The 10,250-nt window shown below is 30.9% G+C and overlaps 2 protein-coding genes across 3 annotated transcripts; one reads left to right on the forward strand and one right to left on the reverse strand.

The window, feature by feature from the left end:
* Positions 1 to 3,377: 3,377 nt before the first annotated feature.
* On the reverse strand, positions 3,378 to 4,891 carry LOC119602944 (alpha-ketoglutarate-dependent dioxygenase alkB homolog 6). The gene is made up of 2 exons (XM_037954759.1): positions 4,682 to 4,891; positions 3,378 to 4,623 (listed from the first exon to the last, which is right to left on the reverse strand). Exons 1-2 carry the CDS (start codon positions 4,709 to 4,711, stop codon positions 3,964 to 3,966), a joined length of 690 nt encoding a protein of 229 aa, XP_037810687.1. The 5' UTR covers positions 4,712 to 4,891; the 3' UTR covers positions 3,378 to 3,963.
* Positions 4,892 to 7,883: 2,992 nt separating this feature from the next.
* Positions 7,884 to 8,791, forward strand: LOC119602949 (deoxyuridine 5'-triphosphate nucleotidohydrolase, mitochondrial). Of its 2 annotated transcripts, none has more exons than XM_037954774.1 (2): positions 7,884 to 8,056; positions 8,126 to 8,791. In XM_037954774.1, exons 1-2 carry the CDS (start codon positions 7,937 to 7,939, stop codon positions 8,657 to 8,659), a joined length of 654 nt encoding a protein of 217 aa, XP_037810702.1. In that variant the 5' UTR covers positions 7,884 to 7,936; the 3' UTR covers positions 8,660 to 8,791. The 2 variants fall into 2 exon arrangements, with proteins under 2 accessions (XP_037810702.1, XP_037810711.1); XM_037954783.1 differs by having other exon boundaries at positions 7,900 to 8,060.
* Positions 8,792 to 10,250: the final 1,459 nt, after the last annotated feature.

Raw genomic sequence — 10,250 nt, forward strand, 5'->3', positions numbered from 1 at the left:
GCCATTCTTTTCGGCTGTACAAAGTTCCACCAATATGTTTATGGTTCTAGGGTTGTTGTGGAGACTGATCACAAACCGTTAGTTGCGCTGTTTGATAGGCCTCTACATAAGATTCCTCCAAGACTGCAGCGATTTATGTTACGTTTACAGTGTTACGATATCTCTATAGTCTATAAGCCAGGACGGGATTTAAAGATAGCGGACACACTTTCTAGAGCACCGTTGGGTCATACGACATTGTCTGAAGTGGATAAGGAGATAACTTTGCATTGTAATTTTGTTTCATCTAATTTGGATATTCCATTTGCAGAAATTGATATGGTAAGAGAACATAGTGCTAGGGACGAGATTTTTTTAAAGATTATGTCTTATTTAAAGAATGGGTGGCCAAGGAATCGAAGGGATGTTGAGCAAGATGTAGCACCTTATTATAGGATAAAGGACGAAATGAGTGTGTTGAAGGGTGTTTTAATGAAAAACCATCAAATAATGATTCCGAAGAGCCTTCGAAAGATAGTTTTAAATAGAATCCATGAAGGGCACATGGGTGTTCAAAGATGCCAAAATTTAGCAAGACAATCTGTTTACTGGCCGAATATATACAATGACATTGATAATGTTGTATCAAATTGTGAAGTTTGTTTGAGACACCAGAACTCCAACACTAGGCCAGAGCTGATGCCACATGAGGTTGTAAATATACCCTGGTATAAAGTTGGGTGTGATCTTTTTGAGCTTCGAGGGAAAACGTATCTTCTAGTAGTTGATTATTATTCAAAGTTTGTTGAAATTGAATTGCTAAATGCAGGTTACAGTGCTCCTCATGTAATATGTAAATTAAAATCAATATTTTCAAGGCATGGTATTCCATACATTTTCATGTCCGACAATGGACCACCTTTTAATTCTAAAGAATTTGAACATTTTTGCAAAGACTGGGGAATGGATCATGTTACTTCAAGTCCGTATTTGGCGAGATCAAATGGTCTGGCTGAAAGGACAGTTCAGACAGTGAAGAGATTTCTTATTAAATCTTTGGAAAGCAAATCTGATCCTTATATTGCATTATTACACTATCGGACAACACCTAAGGGTGATCTTCCAAGTCCTTCCGAATTATTAATGTCACGCTCATTACGTACCCGAGTACCTGTCATGATGGATAACCTTAAACCAAAGTTAGTTGATATTGAGAAGTACAAAGAACGTGTTAAATCGAAATTGGTCAAATGTTCTGAATATTATAATAGGAAATCGAAAAAATATGAATTGGTTAATGAGGGGGATAAGATCTTATTTAAAAAGACGCCTACCGGCATTTGGTTGAATGGTGAAGTAGTGGAAGTGTGCAGGGAACCTAGATCGTACGTGGTTTTGGATGGAAATGGTTCGTTTTTTAGAAGAAGTTTGGAACATATTAGGAAATCGCCTGGGGATAATTCACTTATTAATAATGGTGATTGTGACCATGGGGCTGATTGTCAAAAAGAGGATAATGAAAATGGGGAGGAGGTAGTAAAAGGGAACTTAGGCACTGATTCTCAAGAAGGACTGTATGTGACACAGAAAGGTCGAATTATTAGGAAACCAAGGAAACTTGATTTGTAATGTATCAAACTTGCTTGAATTATTATAATTTTGAAATTTGTTATTTTGTAAAATTGTATTATTAAGATTTTTTGTATTTTATATTATTTGTAAAGGGAGATGTTGTATAGTTATTATGATTATACTTGAATTTACTAAACAATGTTTTACAGTGTATATTAAACATCTATAATGGCTATACGAATCACCCTGTTATATATTATAGCATATTGCACTTGTTATAAATTATATTAAAAGAATTCAATTCTATTAAACCTCTTAAACGTGAAAGACGTGTTTTAATAAATTCAAATATAAATTATAAAACAACATTTCTCAATATTATTAAACAAAAGTGTAGGGAATCGATAATACTTAACTAGGACTACAAATCTCATTCGTTAGAGGCTCCTCTAAAAGGATACCTTTATTTAAGTTATTATTAATAACGTCATATTTCATTTTATGTATAACAGATTATGTTATAACATTTGAAGATAGAATTTTTATAGAAATATATTGTAATTATGAACTAATTGTTCACAATATTAAAAAAAATAATTAAATAATCTTAAAGGGTTTAGAAGGTAATGAGATTCAAAGAGTAAATTCCTAATAAAATTAATAATTTTATACATATGAAATGCTAAGCATTTTTTATGGAAACATGAATTTTATATAGAAACTGCTGCAGCTCGAGCTTAAAAATTTAGTCAAATATATGTATACAAGATCGCAGCTAAATTATAGCAAAAATATCTATTATTGAAGTTAGAAGTAATGATCAAAATTAAAGAAGATCTGTGATGAGAACTTATATTATTTGATCAAAAGATCAGTGATCAAAGCTAAAATTTGTTGAGAAAAAGATTGCTGATCGAAATAAAGAATGGTTGAGAACAACTATTAGCGATCGCAGATTAAAAATCCATTATTGAAGTTAGAATTAATGAAAAATATCAGTGATCGAAATTAAAGAAGATCTGTGATGGGAATTTATATTATTTGATATTACTTGTGGTATAATGTTAACGGGGCTTAATTTAAAAAGTACAATTATTTGCATGATGCAACTTTATTTGGTTAAAATTTCTGAAATATATTTCAACTCAGTTTATATTAAAATTAATATTGGAACATTTATAAACCTTTGGAAGATACAAATGGCATTATATTGTAACATTTTAATACTTACTGTATCATTTTTTGAAAAACTAAAAAAAATTGCATTTATGTACATAAAAACCGCGTTGCGAGGCCACTTTCCTTTAAAATAATTGAATATTTTACAATTTTCCAGTTGATTGATGAAGTTAAATAAAGTCCTTATTAACTGATCCGAGAAAATAAGGTATTTTTGATATCATACCATACAATGTACTACATATCGTCACCTGAAACGCAAATGGCCCTAACTAACCAAAAATTCAAAATCGATTTTATTGTTGATTATAATATATTGCATCAAAATAAATGTCCACACACTCCTCCGACCAAAACTACTTATTAACAAAAAACAAAAATCCCTATCTATAAAAAAATGTAAAAATTAAAGGTAAAAAGTCCAATTTATCCATTTTTATATACGCCATTGTCAACTATCATAATAACTGAACTGGAAATAAATCGCGTTGATAGAAACAAACTTTTCAATTTCAATAGTTTTTTGCTTCTCCTGTAAAATGTTAAAAATGCTGGATAAGGCCGTTTGCGTTTTAGGTGACGATATGTAGTACATTGATAAAATACATATGTACATGAAATATCACTTAAATAAAACAAACTAGTAATTATGAGGCATTTAAACAATAAAATCTATTTATTGTTTAGCATAACACTTTTTAAGTATATTTTAATCATTATCCTGCAAATAATTTGTAAATCGATCAAAAGGTATTATAAAAACAAACAAATAAATTATTCCAAAAACGAACTCTTCTTATTTTACAATAAATTCCTTAGGACTTAATTTTTAATATTATAATAAAGGTACGTTACGGTGGTCAACATGCTCAGTGGTGGTGCAACTTAAATTAAAATTTAATTGCTCATTGATTTAATAATTTTATAATAAAAAAGAAATACATTAAATGCATTAGTTGAACAAAAAAGGATAGGATAACAGTTCAAATATTGAATTGAATTCAACAAATGATTTTAGATTAGGACTAAACAGTAGTTTTTGAATGCCATGGAAGTTTGAAAGATTTAGCAATTGAGCAAAAGCAAATGCAATGCGAAAGTGACAAACAAGGAAAGACTTTTTGGTAACACAGATAGGTTAACGCACTTAAATGCTAATGATATATTTAGGTAGTTCTTTCTTCAATTCATTCTAACTTGTTTGTTAGTTATTACCCAATTTCAGATTATGTATTAAAATTTCAACTTCATTTTTGTAGTTTTAGGTACATTTCGTATTGTTAGAGATATACGAGTGCCCCGTTTCAAACAATCTCCCATTTTGTACGTGGTCTCACAGTTTTCATAGTTAAAAATGCGATCACATAGAACATCTTGCTCTAATTCACTAATCGAATGCAAATAGTTGTGATAAAGTGTATCCTTTAATATCAATAGACTGCGAGGTTCCAGTATCAATTTAAACAAAACCTCCCGCCTCAAAGATGTTCCTGTATCCTCTTTCATTTCTGTATCATCGGATGTCTCTCGTTTAGTGAATTCCAAAACTGTATGAGATCCACAAGATATTGTTGATATGGTGGGATAAAAGAGTGGGCCATCCGTGTGAGGCATTATACCTTGACCTGGTCGATATTCATTAACCAAAACATGGTTTGCCTTTTGTGTTTCAAAAATACTAAGATTATTGATTTTATCAACGTATGTCTGCAACCATTCGGGAATTTCTTCGGCAAGCATACCTTTGGGGTGTGGTATACCACCGTAATTGACTAGGCGGCGATTCAGGAGTTGAGTCCATTTAGGTTTTGGAGTTTTCTCGATATATGACAATATACGCTGCTCTTCCTCAGACGTTATAAAATTTGGGATGTACATAACAGTTGGAGGGCACTAAATGAAAAGGTAATTATTATTATCGCAATTAATATAAATATGAGGGTCTGCATACCTTCCGAACTAGAAAATCACTAAAATCCATTAGTACTAGTTAATTGCTAATAGTTGTATAAAGAATAGAAAGAAATCTGTGTTAAAATTATTTAAAATTTTTCAACTACAAAAACATATACACAACACAGTACAACAATATAAACAAATATGTTTTTATTCTTTCACTGCAATGGCCTTGAAGTAGAGACCTGCGCCGACAAATATTAATGGCAACGCCGGTTGACACTAAAAATCGGCTGTAAACCGGCTAAGTTTTTAGTTATTTTTCAAATTTTCACAATTTTAAATAATTAAAAGGGGAAACCGAGCGATTTTGAATGCAAATACATTCCCCGAAATATTTATAAAACCAAAATAATTTTTGTCGTAAGACAAACCACATTTTCTGACGTTTATTAGAAAAAGTCAAAGCAAAATGATGTTTTTGTTTAAAATTAGAATTATTTTTTAAGAAATAAATAGGAATGGTTAAAAATTTTTTCAGAATAAAATAAACAAAACAATATGTTTTCGCATTTAAAATTTTATTATTTTCATTTAATATCTAATAACACATGGCAGAAAATGCTCATTATAACAACCCTGTTTATGCAATTTTGCAAAAACTTTTAGCAAAATATTATGAACATATGGCAACGCTTCAACATGACAATAAGACAAAAATGAGAGGATCCCCAGCACAATAAAAGTAAAATAGAATCTATCTCAACCACAATATCGTCAACTACAAGATGATACTTTGCTCTCCATACAAAATGTATGAAAACTCATTGTCGACAGCGGTTGTGGTTCCAATTGTAGTCAAGCTGTAAACTTTATCGTCGTTCATTTAAAAAATAAGCGGGCAGGTGTCTGGTATTTTCTACAAATTCGACCCCTTTAGGGAATAAACGGGTAAAAACTGGGGTTTTTTAATTCACGACGTTTTTGATTCCCTGGAGTCAGGAAAAAATATTCACATTCCTGGGAACCCGGAATTTCCCTATAAAATAAAAAACATTTATTAAAAAACGTTTACGCGATGTTTTTTATATATATCTTTTTAACATATCAGTGCCCGTGTTCTGTAACTTTCGAGTTGAGAAAAAAACATTGAAATATTAGAGTTTTCCACTTTTTAGTTGCTTGATTCAAATAATTTTTAAACTAAACACATTACAATTAACCAAAATATATATGAATTACGTGTGTTCACCCTGTTTTAAACAAGACAATTATATATTTTTCGAATTTTTTTATCGACTCGAAAGTTATAGAACATAAGCACAGGTAATATAGAAATAAGAAAAGTCGACTTTTCGACTTTTTCATTTAGTTAAAGTCAACTTTTCGACTTTTGCATTTTATGAAAAGTCGATTTTCCGACCTTTTTCATTTAATTAAAAGTCAACTTTTTGACTTTAAGTATTTTATAAATGGTCGACTTTTCGACTTTTTCCGACTTTTCGATTTTTATGAGTTTTTTAATAATTTTTGACTTTTTTCTACAATTTTCGACTTTTTTTTTTGACAAAAAGTCGATTGTTCGATTATTCGAAAGTAGATTTATAGAAGCCTACTTAGAAACATGTACATAGAGCTTGTGCCAATTGATAGCAAAGTTCTATGGTGGATTGTGATTTTCCTATGGTGGGAACATTTTAACATTTTGCTGTGCCAAACGATATCTTTTTTGATTACATTAAATTTTTACAATTGTCACTAATTTCACAAGAAAATCTGCATTTATTTTAATAAATGAAACACTTTTATTGATTTTTTTATTATTAAAATAAATTTCTACAGTCACAAATGTATTTTAACTAAGATTATACAATATTTTATTTTTTGTATTTTCAAATTTTTCTTTTCATTTGTCAAAAATTTATATAGCCCTATGAGCTAGTAAAATTTTATTCACGTCATATCTATCAAAAATTTACATTTTCAAGTAAATTGTTACCGATTGGCACATACTCATAGATATAAAATCAGGGTTATCAATGGTTTTGAACATTAAACTAGTAAACATTCAAAAATATTTTTGACTTCTTAATAACTTATCGAAAAAATTAAAATATGAATTTCGCACTTTTTTCATAACCCAGTGTCTATATTAGACAAATATTTATTATGCTAAACGTCAAATTGTTATCATAATAAAAAATTAGCATGTACAGACGGCATTTATTAGCGTTATAACGCCGTTATGACAGTGTTGTCTAAACAATTGCTTAGACAACGTTGTCTTGATAACAAACGTTATTTTATTGTAAAATTTGTTTAGAATTTTGTTTTTGTGCAATTAGAATTGATTTTTAACATTAGTTTTAGCGAAATTAGTGTTTATTTACAAAATTTGCATTTAATTTTAATTGTTTTTATAAAATATAGCATTATTTCAATAAAATTATCTGTGAGTTGTCGTGATAAAATCAGCGTTTTGTTACCCCTATGTATTAACATAAACTAAAAACTGACGTTTTGTCAAGTGCCGTGATAAATATTTGTCTAATGTAGACATGGGGTAAAGCATTGTTTTTAGTTTATTAATTACTGTGTTTATTATTTACTGTGTTGCAACTTTTTGGAATAAAATTTTTATTACGTTCATGCGATGGGAAAAGTACCAAAAGGGGGTAAAAACGGAAAATTTGATTTTATTCAAACACATTTAAATAACATTTTAAGATATAGAAACACTAAATATTATAATAGGATGTTGTATGGAACCACGGTACCAAGTGATATTTTTTGGTACTTTTTTTATTCCCCAACTGTTTTTTTTTTTTTTTTTTTTTGAGTTTTCTATTATTTTAAAATTTTAATTTTATCGTTTTCTACTTAAAAATGCTTAAACAAATCTGTTTCTAAAAAATATATTATTGAAATGTTTTGGTTGATTAAGTTTACAACTAGTTTTGCCGAAATCAACTAGATTTTATTTGTTCATATATATCTTAACAAATTTAAGTTTTCTTCAAATATAACTAAATAATTTCATGTAATTTCAACACGCAATTTTCGAAGTTCGTTATAATAAAAGAGAAAATTGTGCGAAATTGTACTGATGGACTAAAAAAGTAGTTCGTTATATCCGAGGATTCGTTATAACCGAGGACTTTATAGAGATTTTTTTGTATGAAAATGGTTACCAAAATGTTGGGACTCGAAAAATAAATTTTTCAAGTTATAACGGGGTTTGACTGTAATAGTGTCGATTTTAAGCCGCAGCCGAATTGTTTAGTGTCAGTCGTCCTCGCCTCCGCCGTTGATGTTTGTCCGCTCAGGTCTCTCGGGCTTCAACCGCCAAATTCGCGAAAAATTTGTTTTTTTGCAAATTAGCTCTGACGCTATCATCAGTGTTTCATCATTCAAAAGGAAGTGTCCCGTTGTATGTAAGGAGATTGAGTGGTTTGTTTAAGGAAAGTGTTGTATAACAAGATATATATTATTTGTTTAGATGCAACCTGAAGAAAAATCTGACAACGAACAACCGGCAGCAAAGAAAATGAAGGTCGATGGAAAATGTGTAATGCGTTGGGCCAAGCTAACTGAGAAGGCTTTTGAACCCGTTCGTGGTTCTGAACATGCTGCTGGTTTCGATTTACGCAGTGCTTATGATCTAACTGTACCGGCCCGGGGTAAAGCAGTCGTAAAGACTGACTTGCAAATTGAAGTGCCCAATGGTTCATATGGAAGAGTGGCACCTCGCTCTGGTCTTGCAGTTAAAAACTTTATCGATGTTGGCGCTGGTGTTATAGACGCGGATTATCGTGGTAATCTGGGTGTAGTACTCTTCAATCACTCTGATCAAGATTTTGAAGTAAAACAAGGTGATCGTATTGCGCAGTTGATCTGCGAACGGATTTTCTACCCTGAACTGGAACAAGTCGATGCATTGGATGATACTAAAAGGGGAACATGTGGTTTTGGTTCAACTGGTGTTAAAGATTTACCAGCAGAGGCTAAAAATGAAGAAGCCAATGGAAAATAAATTTCATTTATGTATTTCACAATTCGAAGCAAGTTGTTGCTGCGAATTTGTATCTAGTGGTTAAGTTTTGTATTCATCGTTTTTTCAATATAAATAAAAACACGTAATCTATCCATATATATGTATATAAAAGAGTTGCGTTATTAATTTATCATCCCTCAGTCCCAAATAAAAATAAAGTTCATGGACCAATTTAACCCTTTCGTGCATTAATTTTTCGTCCTGTAAGCTTATTCTGCGACACAATTCTACTTTTAGCACAAATTAGCATTTTATAATTGCTTTATTTATGAACTCCCCAAAATGGTTTTACATCAAATTAAATACTTTTCCATATAACTTGGGATATTGCAAAAAATTTTTATTTAAATATATAGAGCCATGTAGGTATTTAATATGTCGAATTTTTTAGCAAAAATGTGGAAAATGCTTATAAGCAATTTTGGGAGTGAAAGAGTTTAAATCTAAATATCCACACAATTACCACGTCAGCAAGTTTTGGAAATATAGTAAAATTAAATTTTTTTTGACCAAAAGACATACGAGGAATTTCATGTCAAGTGACCCAACTCAAAAAATCGATTTTGACGAAATTCGCACCAAGGTTAGTACTATGGGATAATAGACCGGACTCAAATTTTCAGCTCTAACGGTCAAGAACTGCCGAAGTCAGAGGGGGTCAAAGTTGGATATTTTGGTCATACAGGGTTTTATTCAAATGAGTGTAACATTTCACCTATTGGTCCTAGCAAAAATTGTCCAAAGGAGTTCAGCTATTTCTTCATTATTAAAAAAAAAAACAATTTTTAATATTTTTTTTTTAAATGGGCCCTTTTTATTTTTTGCTTAAAAGAAATCTTATAGGTACAATTTCGTTAAAGGGCCATAATGGGATGCGAGTGGAATATACATCAAAAAAATATTTTTTAACTCAAGAATAATTTTTTTTCAATATTTCGCACTTAATTTCCCCCTATTTTTTCAAAATTGATGTTTTCGATGTGCATATTTTAAAAGAAAGCTTTTTGGAAAGAATGAAGAAAAGCTATCTGAACTCCCTTGGACTTTGATTACTCTGAAATAATGTAATTCAGTGCCTCTTTTCTGTAACTTTCGAATCGACAAAAAATACGAAAAATTTATAATCGTCTTGTTTAAAACAGGGTGAACTAGGGCTGCCAGGCTGGCTGGACTTGGCTGGATTGTCCAGCTTTTTTGATGTTTGTCCAGTTTCAAGCTAAAATTTAATTTGTCCAGCTAAAATAGATATTTTTAGTACTTGGGCAATAATTATACCCTACACCACTTTAGTGGGGAGGGTATATTGGGTTTGTGCTGATGTTTGTAACATACAAAAATACCCACCTTAAAGTATACCAATCGGCTTAGTATCGTTTTCTGAGTCGATTTAGCTATGTCCGTCCGTCCGTCTGGCCGCTGGCTGTCCATGTAAACCTTGTGCGCAAGGTACAGGTCGCAATTTTCAAGATAATTGGATGAAATTGGATAATTTTGATCCAAGGACGAAGCCTATTAAAAATGAATAAAATCGGTCCATTATTTCATCTAGCCCCCATTCAACAGAACCCCC

The sequence above is a fragment of the Lucilia sericata genome, unplaced genomic scaffold, assembly GCF_015586225.1.
Source record: "Lucilia sericata isolate MDLA Ls3-8-SP2 unplaced genomic scaffold, ASM1558622v1 Contig000009F_arrow, whole genome shotgun sequence".
Lineage (NCBI taxonomy): Eukaryota > Metazoa > Arthropoda > Insecta > Diptera > Calliphoridae > Lucilia > Lucilia sericata.

What these genes read in the sequence shown, in the direction of transcription:
- LOC119602949 (XM_037954774.1), top strand. Translation starts at nt 7,937, where the DNA reads ATGTTTGTCCGCTCAGGTCTCTCGGGCTTCAACCGCCAAATTCGCGAA. An exon ending in TCAAAAGGAAGTGTCCCGTT is followed by an intron (nt 8,057 to 8,125) that starts GTATGTAAGGAG and finishes TTATTTGTTTAG; the next exon opens with ATGCAACCTGAAGAAAAATC.
- LOC119602944 (XM_037954759.1), bottom strand. Translation starts at nt 4,711, where the DNA reads ATGGATTTTAGTGATTTTCTAGTTCGGAAG. An exon ending in GTGATTTTCTAGTTCGGAAG is followed by an intron (nt 4,624 to 4,681) that starts GTATGCAGACCC and finishes CTTTTCATTTAG; the next exon opens with TGCCCTCCAACTGTTATGTA.